The 24,484-nt window shown below is 32.4% G+C and overlaps 1 protein-coding gene across 1 annotated transcript in view; it reads right to left on the bottom strand.

The window, feature by feature from the left end:
- Positions 1-24,484, bottom strand: part of LOC118196802 (uncharacterized) — a 318,124-nt gene that overhangs the window by 134,307 nt on the left and 159,333 nt on the right. The window contains exon 3 of the mRNA XM_035368268.2: positions 15,782-15,904. Coding sequence (XP_035224159.1) covers positions 15,782-15,904 — 123 coding nt within the window. The remainder of the gene's footprint in view (positions 1-15,781; positions 15,905-24,484) is intronic.

The raw sequence follows: 24,484 nt of genomic DNA on the forward strand, positions 1-24,484 counted from the left end.
TTTAGTTCGCTAGGCGATTTTAAACTCTTAACATCTAATCTGCTTACAGATTTATTTTAAAGAAGTAAAAAGGCTCCTTTTCGAAAAGAAAATTTACTACTGTTCATTTAAAAAAATTTGAGAAAATTTTTTAAAAAAATGTAAAGTAATATTCAAAATCATTTGATCAAAAGTTCCTGTAAAAGCAAATAATTTTGGGATTTAAATGAAAAAGAAACTCACATTTTGGTCGGTTATTAAAATTCACATTTGCTTTTTAACAATTTCGTTGAGAAATGGATGGACCTGAAGGGCTATTAAGGAGAAATATGATCCATGCTCCTTCATTAATGAGCAAAAATTGTTATTCATGATAAAATAGATTTGTATGACATGGATTCGTGCTGTCCTTTGAAATCCACTGACTGAAATTAATACATTATACTTTGAAACATTTAATTACCATTTGAATTCAGCGAATTGTCTTGAAACGAAGAATTTTATTCCTTGCGTACAAACAATAAGCACTTACGGGAATACATTGTCTTTGCGAATTAATTCTTTTTTGAGATAAGTTCGTAAGAAGGAAGTTCGTAATGTAGGGTATAAATGTTAATTCAAGCTTTGACCTAGAGGATACTGCTACCGTAGCAACATAACTCTATTATTTGTTAGAATTCTGAAGTTTCTTTTAAATTTATTTTTATTTTCAAATTTGAATTCTTAATTCTGAGATTTCTTAAATTGGAAGTTCGTAAAGTAAGATAAGACTCTATAGATTTTCTTAAACTTTGTTCTTCAGAATCTGCCTTCAAGCGAATGTTATGTGCATTTAGATAGATTGATTGCATTGCTGCTGTGTATAGTTTAAATGTATTGCAATTACTTAAATACTAACCTTTCCAGTTTTTACATAAATTTAATACACAGCACGTAGGCCCATCTATAACTTAAAAATAGCCTTTAATGAATATTGATTGCAACTGCTCCAAACGTGTGCTTTTATACAATAGCCTCACTTAATCAGATCGCGGCTAATGTTATAATTCGGGTATTATCGGATTGTCCAAGTCCTCCTAATTTATATTCGGAAATGTAGAAAATGCATTGCTTATTGTGATCAACTGGTTGCTTAATGTTACCAAAATATTATATAATAAATTTTTTAACCAGATATAATGCCATCAAATAAAAGATGAAATCCCTGAATAAGGTCGAAATATAGTACAGAAATTTTCAGATTACAGAAACATGCCGCCGAGCAAAGAAGTAAATCGCTAAGAATAATTATTTTAAATTTCAGCCAACATTTAAGTCTTGGACCTGCGTTTCAGAAAAGACAGTAAAGAACTGTTTTATACATACCAGCCTTTTAATTAATGATAAAGTAAAGGAAGTTGAACGAACAAAAATTTCTCCAACTAACATGAATAGTGAGAAATTTAATACTTGTTTGTATATTGAAGAGAAAACGTAAAATGCAGCATCAATGACAGAAGAAGATATATGTCTGTAGCTTTCTGAAACCAATTTCCAGAAATACTACGAATGTGAACAGTTTATAAATGAATTTTTGGGTAAAGATTCAAGATAATCAAATATTAATGACCCTTAAATAAAATACAGTGAAAGTGAGTATTCTTATGTTTTAGTTATATTAAGTTAAAATTCATTAATAGTTTGAAGCATATTTTTCTCATTTATTACTGCTATCATTTGGTTAATGTTATCAAATTAATCATAGACAAACGTGATAACATTAAGAGACGCAAATTGTGTTTTATCACGTCGTAAATGTGATTCACAAATGCCTTTTAGAAAACAAATCTAATCCAACCATAAAACTATTAGTATATACTACCTAAATAACTGTCTGGAATTAGAAACCTTTATCTAAGTATTTCAGTATCACGATGAAGTGGTTCAGATGAATTCAACTGAATAAATTAATGTCTCACAGCAAGAAAGCTAACATTATAGATTTCGTGTAATGCTGACTGCAAATTAAATCATGCGAATGTATTTTTTTGCATTTAATGAAATTTTCATGCCCCTTTTCTTGTCACGTTATCGCTACGGCAAATAACTATGTTAATCGAAATAAAAAGTAGATGAATTAAGTAGCTGAGATAGGAAACTACACTCCTGTCCATAAATTAAGGATAATGCAAAATCAGGCAAAGGAAGAGTTAGAAGCACAATAAATTTGACTTATTTGTAAAGCTTATTTATTAAACAAAAGGGAAAGAGGGAAAAAAGATGCTATATGTTTGATATTATTAAAAAAATTAGCGATTTTTTCTCCCTGGAGCAAATTACAAAAAAAAAAACCTATTTACAAAAACCAATATTACATGGTTGGTATGATTGTTAATACATTGTATGTCTCCCAGACGATGCAATACAGTCCGTACAACGCCTAGGCATGCTGAGTATCAAATTATCGATCTGATCTTGGGGAATAATACACCACTCAAAAAGCTATGCTCTCCGAAGTTCCGGTAGACATGTAGGAGGAGGTTGACGGGCTGCAACTCGTCGGCCAAGCATGTCCCACACGTGCTCTACTGGATTCAAGTCCGGTGAGAATGCTGGCCAGTCCATACGGGTGATATCCTCCGACTGAAGGCATTCGCTTACGATGTTTGCACGGTGAGGACGGGCGTTGTCATCCATAAACACAAATTATGCGCCCATGGCGCCCCGAAACAAACGTACATGTTGTTCCAGAATGACGTCCCGATAGATTTGGCTTGTTATGGTTCCAATTTGAACATGCAGGTCAGTTCTGGAACCCAGAATAATTCCTCCCCAACGAGCACTCCTGCACCACCGTAACGGTGTCGTTCAATGATGTTTTCTTGGTGGTAACGGGTACTTGGAGCTCTTCATATGAAAGTCCGGCGAGAATTAGACTGCAAGCTAAACCTAGACTCGTCGGAAAACATCACACGAGCACACTGTTGCGGTGTCCACAATGCATGCTCTCTACTCCAGTCTAACCGCAGGCGACAGTGAGTTGCAGTAAATGGAACGCATCTGACAGGTTTACGAGCATATAGACCAATCTGCCCTAAGCGTCTGTACACGGTCTGCCTTGAAATTGTCGTACCAGTGGCTGAAGAGTGCTGACGAGACAGGTCTGAGGCTGTGCTCCGCCTGTTTCTTTGGCAGTAACTGCCAAATACCGGTCCTCATTCGGCGTTGTAATTCTGGGGCGACCTGTGCTGTAACGTCTACTCACATTACCATCATCTTGGAATCGTTGCCAAAGCCTGGAGATGACACTCTGGGCAATTCCAAGTTCGTCTGATACTTCCAGTTGGGTACGCCCACATTCCAGACGGCCGATAATTCTACCACGTAAAAAATCATCCAAATGCTTCCTTTGTGTCATAAATATTCGGTTATTGCACTGAAATGCTTATAAAGCGCCTTCGAACAATTTTACTTCTTTGCCTGTATTCCTTATATATCACTCTCTTACACTCTCGTCATTGTGACGTACCATCGGTGTCATCTGGTTACTTTCTGAAATTTGCATATAATTCTTGAAGATGTGTGTAGTGATTTTACAGGCGATATATTTATTTTAGAGTTCGATTTCCGCGTGACTCCGAATTATCCTTAATTTATGGACATGAGTGTATATTGAAGGCTGCAGAAAATTTGAACTTGTTTTCTTCAAGTGTGAATTGCCGCTATGAGAAAGGCATTACCTGAAAACTTCAAATCTTGTTACTAGTGAAAACAGTAGTAACATTTTTAGACATGCTTGTGTCTTACGTTGATTATATTTTCCTGCTTGGACAGTCTCTCGAACTACCAAACTCTTAGGATAGGAACTTGAGATATTTCAAAACAGGTTACATGAAATTATTCTAGTATTAAAATCATGTTACAGAACAATACGCAGAAGGATTTTGGGATAAATTTCGATTTTTTACTTTTAGTTTTCGTGTCGGTGCATTTTTAATGATTTTACTCCAATATTTCATTTTGGCTATGAACAGGAAACTATGGAGAATAATACATTTTGTATTATTCTATAAGTATTTTTTATTTGATATGATAATTAAAAGCCAGAACTATTCTATTTTACTTATCATTAATTTTTAAAAACAATCAAGACATATTGCGCAACAGTTTAAAACATTTTTGTTTCTTTTATTAAAAATTCAAAGAGAAATGTTTCAAAAGTAGATGAGGGAATAGCTTGTAAAATTATCGAAGGCATTAAATAAATATCCGCTTTTTTGAATTAAAGGAAATAATCATAACATAATCTTGAATTATAACTGAAAATATTTCAAAAGAATTAAATTTTATAAAATTCAGATGAATGTACTGGGTTAAATGTTTTGCTCAAACTTTGAAATAAGAAACGAAAATGCAATGCTTTTTAAATTACTCAAAGGGTATTGATAGTTAGCATAATTTTCCAATAAGCAATGATAAATTGTTTTCAGATAGTGTTTATTTAATGTGTCACATATTTTGTAACTAATTTTAAATAACCAAATGGAGAGGTATAACTCAAACATTATCCAAAATAAAAATAAAAAAATTCAAAAATTTTTTCATGACTGCAATTTTGTTGGAGTATATTCATTAGAGAAAATTCATTGCACTCATTCAATCCAGTTTTATCGAAACCTAGGCATTGGCTTTAACTTCAACGAAACCGCAGTCAGGGAGGATCTGTTAATTTTTCGTTTATTTGTGCTACTTTTTACGTTAAATGCTTACAAATAAATTGCACAAAGTTATTTTTTCTTCAAATAAGTTTATGTATATAAAGAATCACTAATACCACTTTTGCTGTCTAAAAAAGATATCTTTATTTTTTTATAGCTTTCTGTATTTAGGAAAAAAATATCAAATCTACTCTCGGAAACTTGAAGATTGGCTTTGCGGCAGTTGAAATGTTTGAAAAGTTTGACTTTCCATTTGCTGTCTATCGAGATGTTGGATAACACGTTTTCAAATCCGAGATGTCATCACCAAACTATCTTAAGGTACTTCCTACGCGGTTATCATACATTGAAAATGATGCATATAGTTTTTATTTCCGCCATATAAATGAAACGTGCTTAGTACCAGTAATAAGTAAGCAAGAACCAGATCAGTTTAAGGTAGCACGGCAATCTCTAATATTGGGATCAATTTTATTATAATTCATTTTACGCAAAAGGAAGTTTTAAGGACATAATCATTTCAGGATGTAAACTATCAAAGAGGGGCTCAGGTAATTTTGAGAGACACTTATTGTTTTGGTATTACCCTCTTGTGATCTATAATTTGAAATTTGGACATACTGCATAAACAGGTCAAATGGCAAAGCACTTGCTTTGATCATCTTTAAACAGCAGATTTTATTTTCTTTCTTTAAAGAACAGTGTATTTTGAAATAAAAAAATTGTAATATTTATAAATTTTGAGTTTCAAGAAAATTTTCTTTCTGTTAATTTTTGTTGAGTTTTCCATAAGCAGTCTGAAAAGACTGCTGAAAATCGGCGTAGACAGAGTCACTGGGCCATCAACCGAAATTAAGAAACAGAAAGTAAACTTATCTTCAAATGCATTTTCAAGAACTCAAGACTGTGTTTATTTAAACTACAGATCAAATAAAACAATATAATTTTACATTTGACACTGGAAGCTTACAGACTGTTAAGTCTTATGGTAAGAATTAACTGTATCTTTGAGAAATAACCAGCAAATTTTTAACATTAACCTTTATTAATTTTACAACAGCATATATACCGCCTATTCTTATGCAAATGATTTTATTACCAAATATTTATAGAACTACCTCTAATATCTAATTTATTACTAGCGATGACCATGTATGCAAGAATACGGTACGTATTTCAATTTAAATATACCATGTTTTAGATGAACTAAAGTCGCAGTGCCGTCGTGTCCATGTATTTTAGAGCAAGATCAAGTTATGGACACTCAAAAGTCTTATGCAACATGAAAATGTTAAAGACTTTAACGTTGTTAAAATAATCAGTTTACTTAAAATTAATGAGTAGAATAATTTAGCCTACTTTTAATCAAGAGAATATAGACTATCATTTTACCAACCGTTTTGAATTATGAAGTTCCCATAATGTTCTTGGATGTTAATTTACATGACCGATGTCATTATTATGTCCAATACATTTGCACTGTATGCGTGATAATGAATATCATGAAGCGCAAATGGTCCTATATATATGTTCTAAGGTTTGGATTGCTTGGTTGTTGGCTGTAGTTTGCTGGACTATGGATATTTGCCTACAGCACCCGATCCAAGGGTGGCCAAGCTCCAAGGGCTGCAAGGCTTTATATAGTTGCTTTATGGTATGCGAGGAATAAAATACAATGTAGGACCATAAAAGTTCGGTAAATGACGTCATAGGATGAACATGCATGGTAATGGGCGAACTATGCGGAGCGGAAGAAACACTTCATAACGTATTTAAACATGTGTTAGCATGGCATACAGATCTCTATTAATAACATTCCGGCATGCAAAAGTATAGCAGTGGCTATAAAATGGAGAAGCTAACGAATTTAAAATTCTGTTTCAAACTCTGTAACTCTGCTGAAAAAAAGTCATGGCATGCTAAAAACGTTTATGAGGATGAAGCCGTATCTTTAAAGGGGTTTGCGGATGGTTTAAAAGCCATTGGTCAAAACAAGATTCCGTTAAAAATGCTGCTCGAAATAATAGGCCTACGATTCCCTTCGACGAAGAAAACACTGGAAAGAGAAATAATATCAGATAGAGCATAATGATTGCTAATATGTCTAAAGATCTCTTGTTAAATGTACTGTACAAAATCCGTCTTGTAAGTCCAGAATGCGCAAGGGCTGGAGTCTGGTTTCTTATACATGATAATGTTTGCCACATTCGCTCCTCATTGTGAAAACGTTTATGGCTTGCAGATAAACTTCGGCAATCGAACATAAATAATCGTACTTATCTTATCTTGCTCAAACAGAACTGTTTCCGTACCCAAAACAAGCGCTAAAAGTAAAAAAAAAGTTTTTGATATTTCAGATATTCAAAGCCATGCGACGAGGGTCTCCGTATGATGCAATAAGAAAATCTGCAGTGTTTAGTTGCTGCACAATAGTTATCAAAAGTGCAGTGCAAAGGATGGATATTTTTTGCTAAGTTATGTAGGATAACAACATATTGTCTATGAACACGTTCACCGAGCTTTATTTTTATGCCATGTATGCTCATCAATGGTAAATAACCTGCTGACCTTCATATTTATATCTTTACCTACATTTGACATTCGAACTTAAAAGTAAGACAATATTTTACATTAAGCTGGGATTATACGACTGTGGGCTACTCTGCTTCTGTCTTGTCGCCATGCCTGTCTGTGGACGTGAGAGGGAATGTAAGTACATGACATTCTTCCAGGGTAGTTTTGTGCTGCATCAGTTAACATATTCGGCCGGGACATCAAAGATTCCGTATTTGTCTTCGGGAAAAGTTGTCCTTGAGTTTTTCCATTAATTCTTGCTTCAAACACCTTTTCGTGTCTACACAGAGAAACCCACTGGCATTTCTGAAGTCTCTCACATAATGTTAGATGTTGCTTAATGCAATTTACTGTTGAAAATTCGTTTTTAAATGCATACATATCAGGGTAAATGAATTAAAAAAGACTACAGATATTACTATTAATTTTATATATTTTCTTTATCTCCACGGTAGAATTCAGTTTTTCTCTCTCTCTATTTATAATCTATAATCTTAAACAAATAGATAACACTTTCCTTAGGACCAGTGGTAAAACAATATGGAAACAGGTATCGTATTCTTTAACTGAAAAAAACGTGATTTAGTTTATAATACGTAAGTGTCTCCAATTGGCAATATTTGTTATGTTATAGTTAGGAAATCATGGTTACATCGTACTATAGTTAGAAAATCCTGGTTATGTGAAACGCTATCTTTTTGGAGGTGTATGGTACTGGTTTTATGGTTATAGTTTTCGTGAGCAATAATATCAATGAATCCAAAGTCAAATCTCATAAGAATATACTTTATACTTAATATATGGAATAATACTTAGAATCAGTAATTTCATCTTTCGCAGAAAAAGACACTACGGCTATCAAAAAATCTTTCGTGCTTGAATCATACTTACGCTACCTCTTTTATTTTTATCTTGAAGCAGAAAAGTTGCATTGGGTATTTCAATATTATTTATCAGAGGCATGAAGACAACATGTATAGTTAAGCTCTTCTCTGAGGTTAAGAAGCCTGTTCATAAGTATAATGCCAATTCAGAAGCAAAAAAAAAGTTTATGCATTTTTTATGTTCTCACAAAGTATAGAACTTTTTAATGCAGTCAGATTTATTTTTTATGTTCTAAAATCTTCAGCCCTTTGAGTGAAAATTAGCTATTTATGAAAATGAAGCCCACAGAACTATCAATGGTGTCTGTTGGGTTATTAAGCTCTTAAACAAGCAAATGTAATAAATTATTAAAAATAATGTCATAGGCATAAAAGGCCATATTTATAAGTTACCCTCAGAATGCATGGTATTAAATTCTTAGATAATATGACTCATGGAAGACATTTAACTCTGTATCAAAGGAGCTATTATTATTTTACAACAGGAAATTGTTTACAGTATTCTGCAAGTGTTTCATGGACAAATGAAGTGGACTGAATGGAAATGAAGGCAGCTGAAAGGAATTACATTGCTACAATACCGTAAATAACTTTGATGCATTTAACAGAAAAAAAATAACATCTTTATATCCAGCATTTCTCTGTGCTTCCCAATTTGATTTCAGTAAAGTCAAATATGGGTCACACCAGGTAAAAACCTTTAACAGACTTCAGCCGCAGCAACGAGATATCAAGCCAAAAAAAATAATGGCAGGAGGAACAGTTAATATATACAAAACATCAGAAGCCAAATTCATCAATGACGTCATAAAAGACAAATCATATTTTCTGTCGTATTCCTCTCCCCCTTTGCTTACTAATTTTATCGTCCGAAAGTCGACAGGGAAAGCATTATGCGAATGTCTCAGTTATTCAATAGGACGGTTACAGTAAGAACATAATAAATGGAACGTAATCATGGATTGGCTGCTAGAGGTAATTATCACAAAAAAAATTCTTTCAAAGAAACCTTCATTACAATACAAATCATTATAGCTGTATTAACATTGCAACATCTAATAAGATACTTCCAATTTCTATTTCCCTGTAACTTGGATCTCGCTCATTCTTATTGTTGCCTCTGCAACTCCTTAGGCCTTGTATCATCCATAAATAATTAGAGAAGAGAAACTGTAGATTGAATATCAGTTCGTGTTTACTTCGCTGTAACGGTCGGTTCTTTTATTAGGCTGACATAAAATTTTGCAGTTAGAAGGGAAACGATTATCAGGACTTTCGCAGGTAATTTGAGAAGATCAATAAGTAAGAGGTAAGATGCCAGTAAAACGAAAATAATCTCTAAGTGGACGAATCCATTTTAAAACTTAGAGAAGCTTTTTGTCTGAAAGCATTGAGGAAAGGGAAAATTACGGGAATAACTTTTTAAATTTTCAGAACCTGGCGCTAAAATGTTAGGACGGAAAATAAGTGAGAACATACGGTATTCATTTTAATTCTCTCATGTAAACCTTTCTTCTCATTTGTCTGAATATTCTTTTTTAATCTTTTGCGATAAATTTTAACAGCTACTGGCAAAGAAGTATGGAAATTTTCGGCGTTTAAACAAATTACAGTAAAATGATAAACAAAGCTTCAGATCAAATGCTAGGCCCACCAGCGGCCGAGCAGTAAAGTCGCTGAACACTGGTAGGTCGGTCCGAGGTTCGAATCCCGCGAACGGGCTGACTGCATGGGTATTTTCGTGGTTTTCCCCATGTGTAACGTGTATGCGACCCAGTTTCCCTTAGAAAGTCCTCCACGAAGGCATCCTTCCCCTTATGCAGATAGCCCTCGTGTGCTTTGCCATAATTAAATACACCACCACATCACACCAGATCAAATGCTAGAATTACTAAGAAGGAATTCACTAAAACTGCATTCGTTCTTAGTAACGAAAAGGTCGGTAATCATGAATAAGGCAAGCGAAATGACTTAATTTCATTATAAATTTTCAGTTTATCAGACATTTAATGCTTTTCTTTAACGTTCATTTTTTTGAAGAAAAGAAATTTTTCTTAGTAAACAGTATTATCCCTCAAGAAGTACATCACCTAATTTGTTTCATATTTATTCACGGCTATATGTCTAATCTTATGAAATGTATGCGTTTTCTAATTTCTTCTGAAGTAAGAAGATATTTCTTAAAGATAGTAAACAAGTGCAAATGCAACGGAAAAACAGGACTTCTGCGCGAATTTTTAACTTTCTTAACATCTAAGTTTAAATTCTAAAAGTTTCTTCGTTCATTTACCCAGCGTAATGAGAAACGATGAGCAATGCATGCCAGCGATTCTAGGAACATCCTCAGATGAAGGTATATGACCACGAGGACTGCAGCTTTCGGAAACAGCAATCCGCCCAGTCTTTTCCAGCAAATGTAACCCACTTTTTTATTTCTTTTGCGTCAGCATAAAGATGCGTCAAAGCAGACTCCGAGCCATCGATTTCTGCAGGAAATGAATAAAAAGAGAGCATTTCTTTCGATTTCTTTTTCTTTGCAAAAGTCGAAGCAAATAATTCGAAAGCTTGAATCTCTAGCCTTCTTCGCATTAGAATGAAGAAAAAAGAGAAAGTTCCAATAGTTTCTTTTCTCATTTTAAAACTTATCGAGGTTTGTCTTTCTGGTTAACTTTTAGTTATATTGTAGATGTAAGATAACATCATCTATTTCCTTACACTTAAATTACACTCTTTTTGTTTTAAAATTGCATTTCTAAGGTTTTAGATTAAATTTATTAATAACATTATCGGCTCATTATTCTTTCTTCATTTTAAAATTTATTGAGGCTTATCTTTCTGATTAACGTTTTATTATATAGTAGATGCCTAATAACCTCAGCTATTTTCTTACGTTTAAATTACTTTCTTTGTTTTAAAATAGAGTTTTTAAAATTTTTAGATTAATTTTACTAATAGACTTATCTGCTTACTCAATAAAACTATTGCAAAGAATCTTAATAAATTATTGCAAATGCTAAATGAAACATTGTTTTGAATGCTGTGAAAAAATAATGGTAATGTAGTGCAAATTTTATTCTTTGCCATTTACAATCATAGATTTTATTACATTAACTGTACATGAAATATTACTTTCTTTAGTTACACATATTTTTACTTTTTATAACCATTCCCTGAAATATATTTATATTTAATGATTTTAAATTTCTAAATTGTGTTTTTAATACAACAGTGAGCATATATACGAAAAATGTCTAAGATATATCATGATACTTCTTATTTAATGTTATCTGGAAGGCATAACTTAATATTTTGAGAATATCAGAACATTCACCGTGTTAAGAAGATAAGAAATATATACACTGTTTCATCTGCTTGAGTTATGAAAACATTGTGTAGTAATAAATTATATAATTATTTGCACTACAACTTATTTATCATATCGCAAGCAATACGATGTTATTTATGTAAATTTCCCAAGTAACAGTTTCAAAAATGTATAAAGTATAATGTATACATTTAGTATATCGTACATCTATATTAATCTAAAAGTTCGAAGTACGTCTTCGAAGATTTTTAACGTAACATGCACTTCTATTAAAATTCCGTAGAACTGCTACTTAAGAAGTATGACATTTATTCTTCTGCTTGAGATATGAATAATTTTGGTAGTGATAAATTATAACTCATTGGATAGCAACTTCCTGATTATATCTCACAAATAATATGATGTTATTTTCCTAAAATTCCTAACCAACAGCGTGAGAAATGCATGACGTATAAATTTTAACGTAGCTAACATCTGTGAAAATATAAAGTTTTGTAATGCGTCACTAAAGCTTTTGCAAGTAAAATATACTTCTTTTCATCCATTAAAACTCCGCAAAGCTCTATTTAACATAAAGTAGTGCACCGTGCTACATTAACAGCACGGTGGCTGTAAAGCAGCAATCAAACCGAATTCTTTGCCAAACAGCACTTTTGTTTACATAATTTGGTTTCCTGTAACCAAAGCTGAAACAAGATAATTACATACTAGAACCTAATTATATAGCAGAAGAAATTTTTCAGGGGCACAAGGAAAGAGCTGTTAAGTAGAAAGACTTAATAACAGGGAAATCTTATTACCAACAATAGAATACTTAACGAACAGCGTAAAAACCCACAAATAGAATCAATACAGAAAAAGTAACATATTTACTGTGATCTATAATATATATATTTTACGTAGGTTTATGTTTTCGGTTTTGAAACAAATAATTCATTATATAAGAAAGTCCTTTATAATGTATAAATGACCGCAATTTACTGGGTTATAAAATTAAATGTTCAACAGCTATTATGCAGATTGTAATAGATATTAACATACGTAAGGGCTGACTTATTGACTCTTTTTTAGGGTATTGCTTGTATAAAAGTTTAATGCAATGCCCTTCAGTCCCTCCTAGACTGATGAGCGAATTATCGCTCCAGCCTGAATTCAAATGATATAGCATAGAAATGTTAAAATAAAATTTTTATTGAAATCTTTAACAAACTCTTAAATTGTACTTTAAATTAACTATATGGATTACAAATAAACCTTCGCTACGTGCAGGTATTTGAAATAACATAAGATGAAGTTAAATTCAAATTTAGGTAATGTAGTCTGAGACTACACACAAAATAGACTACTTACATCAACTGTAAACCAAGCGAACTGTCTGAAAGAGTTTTATTAATCAAATAAGGGTAGTCTGAATCGCAACATTCATTGGCAGCTCTTAAATAAGAAGACAAGAGATCAGAGATTTATTGAAAACAATTTTCTCTTTTTTATGGGAATAAAATTCTTAGATATATTTCTCGTTTAACTTAAAATTTTATTTAACTAATAAATTTTCATAAAATTAAATGCTGTTTATCTTATGCAGTTAGAATTATTACACTTAAAGCGCTGTATGCGGGAACACCATAAACGTGAACACATTTATGCGCACTTTTTAAGTTTCCTTTTAGAACTAAAATAATAATGCAGAAATTTCTTACTCGAATTTCACAGTATTATAAAAATAATGAAAGTGCCTAGCTTGTAAATTATTTAATTATAAAAAAATTACTGCTAACCAAAGTTTCTTATATTACTGTATAGGGTGCATTAGGATACCTTTTCGATTTTTAGTTCAGATTTGATGCAGATATTCCAGGTGTAAGTTTGCATACAATACATGTAAAATGCGAGATACTGTGCTTATAACATATAACCTGTCATTTAAAAAATAAATATTTATTTATCATTCGGCTTTATTATACAAATTAAGAAGTACCCTGTGTCAATTGTTGTGAACCGGAGACAAATATGCATAAAATCACAATAACGTAACTCTCGATAAAGAAGAAGAGGTATGCTTTCTTTAAGTTATGAAGCACAGAAAAATAATAAAAGCGTTAAGTACAGAACTTCCATTAAAGGCAAATACTTGAATGAATAATTGCCGGTGTCTGCCAATAACGTGCAGCAATATGGCGCTTTATTAAATGGGAGCAGTCATTTTGTGTTAGAGAATACTCGAAAGCAGTCTCCCGTACTAACAGCGGAGCAACTACTCACATGAGAATTTCAGCACCTTTTTTAGCAATATCATTAAGTAGTATATGAAATTCCTAGGTGAAAGTGCCATCCTATTAATATTACAAAAATATGTATACTTAAATCCTTTAAAAGGCCGCCCTGGACAGTATGGTAGTGCAGGTTGACCGGTAGTCTGAAACCAAGGGAGTGAGTTTGACTTCCGTGAAGTGCTTTTCTGTAGCTATGTTGTCTTCCTTTCCCCCTTTTTGTGGATGAAATATCTGTCAATTTATGTAATGCAATCTGGGGAGCGTTTCTGGTTATGAGACAGCTAAATGATCAATTTGCTTTGATAATCATACATAATGAGCAACTATCTGGACACCTGATAAAAAAAGGCATTAAAAAATTTGTGCGACCAAGAATCTATGATTGTGCTGTTACATTATCACAAGTATTACGATATGGTCTCTGATGCAAAAGAATAAATGCTGTATAACCTAATTTTGTTTTATTCGAGTCCTTTAGTTGGATACAGACAGTGATATTTGCCAGTGAAAATATGAACAAAGATTTATTCGGATGCCCTACCGCTTACAATCTGCATTTGATCTAAGCCTTTGTTTACAAGCAGCATACTGATATGACAATTTGTCGATCTTATGTAAATTTGAGAAAACTGCTCACATTTATCGGACACACTATTAAATAATAAAGGCTGTTTTAAAGGCAGGCATAACATCAAAACCTTTAATTCTGAAGATAATGAACATTATCGGTAAGATTGGTTTTAGCCGATTTCTTGTCCTTGTTTTACCAAAACAGAATAAGACAAGTAGTTACAGAGAACTTAAAGAACCTCAGATAAATCTTATTGTTAATTTTATTCTAAATTGGATGATGTAAAAATATTTTAAAAAACTTATTATTTTTAACACAATTAAAATTAATGCTAGTAAAAAATTTGTAAGGTGTCTTTTATTGTTACATTAAGCATCAGGTTTTTAATATGCAAAACATCCTATGAGGACGTACTGCTCTTTCTCCAAAATTAACATATCTGAAGACAGAAACTACAAATAATACTTACATTTCACTAAATTATACTTTGTTAAAGCTAACTAGCTGAGGCTTTCTGCTGTTAACGATTTATTATTAAATAGATATTAACTATAGAAATAAACCAGAAACAAATTGAATAAAATTCCATTATTTGTTGGTATATAAAGTAGATACTTGGTGTAAAATTTCTTCAAATTGCACTCGGCGCCTTTTTCTGTCACAAATATTCTTTCAGAATCGACATATACGCCAATATGTCTTATATCTCTTCAGATAGCAGTATTTTTACTTTTCCTATAAAGAACTTAGAAAGGAACTGATACATTTTCTTCAAGAAACGCCTTTGGGAAATAGGGTACATTTTTAAGGTGATAAATGACTTACAGATACGGAGAATTTAATTAAAACGAAAGGTTTCCAGTGAAATTTGTGAGGATTCAACGCAAAACTGAATTATAGTAACTGAAATTAAACAGGCTTCGATATATTGTCAAAGGATCGTAGTTATGTTTAATCTCTGTCATCGATTTGGTTTTTAAACTATCTAATTTACGGCTCATATGGGCTATGGTATACTGCTTAGCTAACTTCTAAACTTGCTATCAGCTTCTTCCTCTCGAAAAATTCTTAAATTCATATATTTCTTGACAAGTTTAAATTGAAATGAAGGAGCAAATTATAGATAAACCAAAAATAATTTAATTATCTGAACTGAAACTTCCCAACTTTTCACTCGAATATCAGGGAAAGAATAATAAGGTAATTTAGGGACGAATCTACTTGTAAAAAAGCAGATATTTAAATTAAAATCGCATTCAGTTATCAAAAATTTAACAAAACAAAAGTCCTCTCATGGAAGTTTTTTGCAGACAGAATTTTATATTGACATTTAAAAAGCAAATGTCGTTTATGTATACTTTAATTATTAATATGCATTAATTCATTCCATGATGCTCATTTGAAGAAGTTTGTTCCATGATGCTCATTTGAAGAAGTTCGTATTTTGGATAGTAATCTTCATAAATGACATAACTCACCTGTATGTTGCAACTGTTCCGAGTTTTGTGTGACAGTTGTCTGACTCCGCAATTGAACGATGATGCGTCTCGGATCAGTGTGAATGGTGTTTGTAACAAAATACGTGACGAAAGGAAACTGACCTGAAATGAATTAAACAAAAAATTAATTTATTTTTACCGCAACCATAAACAGGAACTTTTTTATTGTGATTTTTCAAAATAGTTCTTTGCATTTTAAGCATTATATGATTGCCGACAACAACTGAAATATCAAAACATAATACTTATTTAAAACTAAGGGAAGATAGTTCTGAAAATTTACCCCTTACTGCGTGTCTTCGTGGTATGACTGAAAGCACGTCCAAATGAAAACTGGAAGGTCCAGAGTTTAAATTTCGGTGAAGGAATTGCTAATTTATCATGTTTCATGCTCCAAAATAAACATTATAACGCTACAAACACTGGTAGATCAACCCAGGCTCAAATTACGGCGAACGGGCGTGCTGTGAGTGTGTTTACGGGTGTTTCGCATGGATGACCTAAATATGAGCCGGTTGACTTGAAAATGATTTCCTCGAATGCATCCTTCTATTTAATTAAATAAAGCCCTGTTGATCTACTGTACTCATATAAAGAAATTAAACCAACCTAATAAAGTAGCTTATGCAAGCGCTCTACTGATAATTTAAGTCTGTCCTTTAAATCTTTATCAATTTATTTATAACATTATTTACCAGTTTATTTCATTTAGCAGTTTTAAATACAGTCTTCAACGCTAACTATTCTCATCTTGCTAGGTAATTTGTTCTCCGTTTCCCATATTGTTAGGGTAATTATTAACAGTTCATTACTCAGCATTACTCGCAAACCTCAGCTCCAGATGAACTCGCGTTATTAAATAAATTTTTGTTTGAATCTCACACTGTAAGGTATTGTGACTAACACATCATCTGCGCCAGAAAGTACACTAATACACAGCATATCCTGATGTCCATGTCTTAACCATTAAGTTAATTTTCTTAAATACAAGTTGTAATAAAATAAAGAACCTATTACCAAAACATTTAAAATTTTCATTTCCAATTTACATATTCCTATATTTGGTCTTATCCAAGATGTGACAAACTACTCATAAAATTTACGATTGGTGAGTTAAAGCATTTAATATACAATTTATAACTAGATATACAACATTGTTGATAAGTTATTTAAGTGAAATAAAAGAAATACACATCTAAAAACATTGCATGAAAATTAGAACAAATTTCAAGTTTATATTTCTAAAAAACTTACATTTAGAGAATAGTTTAAAGATTTGACCCACAACTTCAGACTGTTTTGAAAATACATCTCATAATGGTCGAAGTAACATTTTTAATAAATAAGAACTGTTGAAAAGAGAAAAAACCTTAAAGTCTTATAAGGTTGTATTGGAGGACAGCTCGGTATCCCTTGTTAATGAAGACGTTATGACCAATGTAGGTCACCTCGATCAAGTCTTATAAGGTATTTTCTCCTTTCTTCCAGTATGCCTTCGTGATGTAACGGTTAGCATACTCGGCGCATATTCGAAAGGACCAGGTTCGAGTCCCGGCTAAAGCATTGCTTATTTTTCATGTTTCCTGCTTCAAAATAACCTAAATTACTCTTTAGTGGCGTCCGAACTAGAAGGTGGTGGATAATGATCCTTTACCACCAGGATTTGGTGACTGGGTCCACTAATCCCCAGTCGCCCTTTAAAAGGGGGAGATTTTCTTCTTCTTTCTAGTATGCCTTTGTAGTGTAACAGTTAGCCCGCTCGGCGAGTATTCAAGAGGACCAGGTTTGAGTTTCGGCAAGGGCATTGCTCATTTCTCATGTGCCCTGCTTTAAAATAACCTAATAGACTCTACAGCCTAAACTAAATAACTGCTTTCAAAACTGGAGGGCCCACCAACAGCGATGTTGCTGAATACTAGTAGTTCGGTCTGAGTTTCGAACTCCGCTAACGGGCTGACTGCATGGGAGTTTTCGTGGTTTTCCCATGTGTATCATATATACGAGCCAGTTTCCCGTAGAAAGTCCTCCACGAAGACATCCCTGCGATTAGGCAATTAGGCAGATAGCCCTCGAGGTTTTCTTGTAATCATATAAACTGAACCAAACTAAAATAAAACTGGCGAAAAATGGCAGTTTTAAATCATTAATTTCAAAACTCAAGATTTGCATTATAATTGACATAACAGAGAAAATTACCATAAATTAAAATAATCTTATTGAATTGTTTTGTATTATTTTACTCTACGATTGGGAATGAAATGAATTGGGTAAGTTGATTATGCAAAACACACTACGACTATCTGCCGAAGGAGAGGGATGGTTTCTTTGAGGAATTTCTAAGGGGAAAATGCTCATATTTATGTTACACATGGAAAAATTTTAAAACTCGTGAAACCGAGGTCAGTACACATGCAAGGTATAGGGTCTTCTGAACGCTGGTGTCACGTACTTATAGAACTGGAAGAAAAGAAGATACAAACTGAGTAAGGATGAAGCGAGTTTGAGCACACACAAAAAAAGCAAAAATGACGTCATACAACAGCAATCCTTGTTGTATAAGAACTTTAAGTTAAGTATGGGTGTTCAGCGATCTTACTGACTCACTTTGTAGTGGACTTCAGTATTCTAGGAATAAGTTTGTCAGTACAAGTCGATTTTTAATTCACTGAGGTTATATTGCACTTTTTGTAGAATGCAAAATTTTTAATACTGAAATTAAGAATTTCGCTATTAATTACTTTGCGGTTTCTTTCTTAAACACTTAAATGTATCAGTATTTAAAACTCAATACTTTAATAGAGTATCAGTAAATTTGAAGTAAAATCTCGTAAAAACTCTGAGTTCTGATGCTAGAGCTTGGGATGAAATGCATCTTTTATATATAAAAAAATTAATCAGTAAGTTTACATATTCAGTTCTTTGTGCAATTAAAAATTTTTAGATCAATAGTTTTTTTTTTTTTTCATTTCACCTGATTTACAAACTACAGAGTTTTGCATATGAAGTTGAGTTTTTTTTAACATTTTTCTACCTCATCTGTTTAACCTGTTCATATTAAATAGATGTTTTAGAGATGTGTACCTCTTTGAAACCGTTTGCATCTCAGAGAAAAAATTAAATTTCCTCCTACTGTTTCAGAAAATGAAGTAATTTCAAATCAAGAAATTCACTAGTGTTTCTTTCTTATTCAGTTTAGATTTACATATTCCTAATGCCAGCATATTCTGAATGCTTTACGGCGCAGTACTTCTCAGTCTTTCACATACCCTGATAACAATAATTTGTAACAGCTTGATCCAAGACCTAACTTAATGACGCCATTACCGTTCCGCCACATATAATCTTCTTAACGTTTCTATTTTACTCCTAATAGCAAGGAGACGGATACACAGTCAGAAATCACACTTGCGCATAAGCAGCGACAGAATTAGCCTCTTTTAGAATCGATACCATTTAGTAGGCGCGACAAGTCATTGACAGAAGCTGATAAACTGTCTTACAATACATGTTTTAGGTGAAAGCTAAAGTCTGGTTTATATTGAAACAAGATTATATATTACTAGAAAGATTTTCTTCACATTTTTTTCCTTTGGTGTATTCGAGATAAATGAGAATTTGTATAGATTTTATTTATAAAGTTGTGGAAATTTTCTATCAGAAAATGATTGAAAGCAACAAACTTTAGTTTTTGATAATAAGTCAACATTATAGTTTCCTTAACATGCCTTGATTTCGACAAATCCTTCTTTAATTTTCTTGCAAGAGAGTATTTAAGTATTTCTGAATTAAAACAACATCTGGCCCACCAGTGGCTGAGCGGTAAAATCGCTGAACACTGGCAGGTTGGTCCAACGTTCGAATCCTGCCAACAGGCATGGCTGCATGGGCGCTTTCGTGGTTTTCCCCATACGTAACGAGTATATGAAATTTTACGTGTATAAATTTTGTATTTTGCTATAATTATTTATATATTGTATACTACGTAATAGTTTCTGTGTATAAACGTGTATAAATAACGTTTATATAATAGAGCTAGTTTCCCTAAGATTGTCCTCCATGAAGATATCCCCTAGGAAGATAACCCTCAAGGCTTTGCCGTAATTGCATAAATCAAACCAAATTAAGACAAGATCTAGCTGTACCTGCTTATTTTCATTAATTTTAAAATGATATTACTAAGCAGGTAAAATATGGAAAAGATAAGAAAGTAAAATAGAAGCATTTAAAACATTCAATATAAATATTCAAGAAAAAAAGAGAACGGATGACAAAAAAATAAAAAATAAGTCATTCCTTTTGGGTTTCATGATGGCTACACATATTCTGACGATATTATTTTACTTGGACGGCTGCTTAAATTAAAGCTAGGTCCTTTTCATTATAACTGACAAAATGTTAAGCATCTGGTGAAAATCCCATGTAAAGTTGCTTGTTCAGTATATATTAAAGATTTCTTTAAAGAGAATGAGTTAAAGCAAATATTTTTCTTGATATGAGACTTTGTTACACATATTTACTCTGATCCCTCTAACTTCCCCGTGTTTATCAGACCGATAAAATATTTTAAAATGCATTTTAATATTGGTTAAAACAAATCGAGAATCATCTTCATAGAAGATACAACAAAAATGCAAGAAGGGAGGTTAGCAGCGAATGCTTTAATTTTACTAAAGTTCTTTGCTGAAAATGAAAATAATGTATAAAAATACACAAAGCTATCTTATCTAAGAAAAGGAGAAGTAAAAATTCTTGTGGCATGGACACACTGAGATGATCAAAACTTTTATAGCGTTTAACAATATTTTTACCCGAGACATAGTGTACAGTGAAAATGTTTTCAAATATTATAAGCTAATCTATTTTGGTAAATTTACTGTTCATTGTTGCGCGAAATTTGAGTTAAGTTGCAAAGTAAAACAATAAAATAACTGATCCATCTTCGTTTAATCTTTATTTAATATTATTTATTTATTATTTAATTTCCTTTAACCTTCGTTTAATCCTATCGCGTAGTCTCAAAATATATATGCAAATTTAAAGTTGGATCCCTTGCCTAAATTTTAATTGTTTCATTCTCATTCTCATGCCATTCCCAAGCGTTCGCTAATTTGATACGTTAGAAAATCGGGGCTTACTAGTTATGCATATTACAGTTAAGCGAATAATATTCATTATCAATGTCTCTGTCTGTTAAGAATACTTTGAAAACTGTTTAGAATTATTTTCTACGCTATTGAGTACGACGAATAATGTAACTTATACTTAATTTTATATACCAGAGGTTCTCAACCAGGGGTTTGTCCCCCTGGGAGGAATTATATAGATTCGGACCGGGGGAGGAATGCAATCCTTCTTTTATTTACCTTTCAAATATTTAGTTTTAGTTTATGAATATAAAGATCAATTTTTATTCGAGTTTTAGTATTTATCAAAGTTTTCTATTTTTTCTCGTTTAATTTGAAAGATTCTAGCTAAATTAATTTTGCTTTTGCTGGCAAGATCTTTACTTGAACTGTGAAGAGACTATTTCCTAAGTTCCAACTGTATAAGTGACAAGACGTGAGAAGGGTGAAAAGATCTTTATATTCAACTCAAATGGAATTTACAGATGGCACTTCTGCTGCTTACAAACTTAGCCAATACTTTCGACTGAAACTCAAAATAGAAATGTAAAATTAAATCGGGAAAGAGCATGGCCGAATGGCAGAGCACATTGTCTGAAGTAACTCACACACCAGCTTAAATAGTATTTTTCTGCCCTACTTTGCACAACACGTGAAACTGAAATATCATTTTGGCAAGAAATGGAAATGAGGGAAGATAGAAAAGATACGTAACTGAACAAAAACTGGTTTGTTTAAAACTAAACGCTTCTTTGCAAATTTATAAAACACATTCAAACATATCATAATTTTAAATAAAATTATAAATAAATTTAAAACTAAATTAAAATAAATGTGTATGTATTTTTCGAGTTTTTCAAAGAACCGGGGAAGTGATCGTCTTGCAATGGTGAAAGGGTTGCATGGGGCAAAAAAGGTTGGGAACCCCTGTTCGCTGCAACTCTTCAATGTAAACATGCTGTCGGAAATTCAAATGGTGTTTAAATGGTATACGAAACAAACAAGGAAAATGTATTTAAAAACTTCTTTATAAAATACACTTTCATTGCATTCAGTACTTGCATAGACACTTCAGATTACATTATTTATTATTGTTTTATTTACAGGTACACGCAGTAAAAGACAATGCACTGTTGTCTAAAAATCTGGGTCAGAGATTTCTAGCAAAATGTTTTGTAAGGTTTGTAATGTAAAGTGAAGAATAGGATTTAAACGGGCGAAAAGAGGAAGTTATTCAGAGCGTGATTTTGCTAGCATTGGTCTCGTTGCTATTTTATCGTTCCTGCTGTTGCGTAAGTTGCTTGTACTTACCGACAGGTTGCTGAGTCAGCCTGCTAGTTTTAAGCAGTCCATCACTCTTCGCTGTTTAAGTTATTGTTAATTTATTCTTAAGTTCCCACCGCAAGTAGTCGGTGTTGTTGTGAGCACGAAGTACGTGCATTTTTATTAAAGGGTTTAATCAAATAAAAGGGCAGTTTAAAACTTTTCCTGTGTGCTATTTCTTCATACCTGTGCGAGAAGTCGCCTGGCTTAGTAAGATCTAGAATTTATTATCTAAAGTATAACATATCTAAGCACTTTAAGCATCAACGAAGCATTGTAAAAGTGTACACAACTTATCTGTTTTAAAGGATAATCTCTGCCTCCACGTAGATAGTCAAGAGATTTATCGCTCCGACTTCTAAGGAAATAACACTGGACACGAAAGAAGTTTTAAAATAAAACCTTTTATTAGCTCTTCTGTCTAACGAATTTACATAGCTTACACAATAGAAGACTTTACTGCTTGCGGCATTAACAAAAGAAAGCTAGTGTGAAACGTATTTGAAATAAGGTATTCACAAGACGAAGTCCGGATATAAACTTTAGCTGAAGACCTTGACTCACGGGATCTAACACGGCCCAAGGCGTTTTGCTTCAGGAGTACCTTTGCAAATAAATGCAATAACCTCCACAACTTCTTTAAGAAAATAAATTGAATAATTAAGAGTGAGCATAGCTAAAGTGAAGAACGAAACCGTTAAGGGTTTCTAACACGGATAGCAAAGGCTAAAGACAATTAAAGCATATTTAGAAGCTGATCGAAAATAGTATTGAGACGGTCAGCACTCGATGCCAAAAGCTGTCTGCCAAATTCAAGAACTCCATTATTATATACAGTAACAGAAAGTAAAAGTGACAGTACAGGCAAAATAAGAAGATAAGGAGTGAATACAAATAAACAGAGTACTGTAGCATCAATGGTATATAACAGTAAATTTATGCGTTGTAAAACGGAAAGTGATTTCGTAGCGCCCATGATTTAGAATTTATTTTTATGAAGCATCTATATATCATCCCAAACACAAAGAAAAACTTCAAGATTAAATATGTAATCAGTGATTCCAGTGATATTGATGAGCGTGAAGTTCATATTATTTTAAATGACCCTCTTTTCAAGCTTGACCAATCATACTATTTTGCTCTTGTTAATGGAATACAGAAAATATGAGGATTACCCTTGATTACTTATTGAACATTTTTCCTTTAAACAAACATTAGCATTGTAAAATTTAAAATTAGTTAACCGAATTATTGGATTTCAGATGAAAATTAGCGTGTTCATCGTAATATATAATACCTTCATAACTTCAAAACCTTCCATCAAGCAGAATGAAATGTATCAAACTTCAGATGCACTATAGTCTCGTTATAGTCAATATCACTCACGCATGAGTGAGTTTATAAACTGAAAACGAAGTATTTACTTCGTCTATCGCTGAAACTTCAAAATCAAACAACTGAACATTTTATACAGTTTCAGCATTTTGCTGTTGCAAATTTACTTGAGGGATGCTTGAAGAATAAAGTTTTTCTTACATAGTTTTATAATGTAGGATCATTTCATATAATAATAATAGTGCTTGAAAAAAATTATGATCGACTTTAACTATTGCTGTTAATGTACTCTTATGTATATTATTTTTCTATGAATTTCTTTGTATCATGACATTGCAGTATTAGAGTGTGTCATAGTATTTACGTAATTTGCTTCTTAATCCTAGAAACGTTTAGTGGACATACGCAATTCTGCACCTAAAGTTCCAAAATTCTAGTGTCATTCTTTTCTTTGAAATAATTATGCTCTATATAAATGAAGTTTCTGCAGGAAAGCTTAATTCCTGGTATTTTTATTGGTAATGATCACACTGAATCATATTAAAATGTAATTGATTGTATGATATTTAACAAGGCTGTTCACTAAACATTGAGAAGCCATCTAATGGAATATAGATTTAATAATTACTTTCTGATTCAAAAGTATATAAAAACAATTCCGATCTGAAAATCACTTTCTAGTTCACTAATAAAAGTCTATCAAATAACAAGCATCACTTACCAAGAACCAAATTATACTTTTATTTTGAGCAGTAATACAGTTATGTACAGGGAGTAAAATATGTTTAAAAGCTGAGCTTTATTCAAAATTAAATTCTAATTAAAAATTTTTTTAAACAAAAAAATCCTATGCAGTCGCAATGACAAAGAATTTGGTACAGAGCATTTCCTTAAAATATAT

The sequence above is a fragment of the Stegodyphus dumicola genome, chromosome X2 (genome assembly GCF_044657685.1).
Source record: "Stegodyphus dumicola isolate Sdum_Otavi_A_Nest chromosome X2, ASM4465768v1".
Taxonomy (NCBI): domain Eukaryota; kingdom Metazoa; phylum Arthropoda; class Arachnida; order Araneae; family Eresidae; genus Stegodyphus; species Stegodyphus dumicola.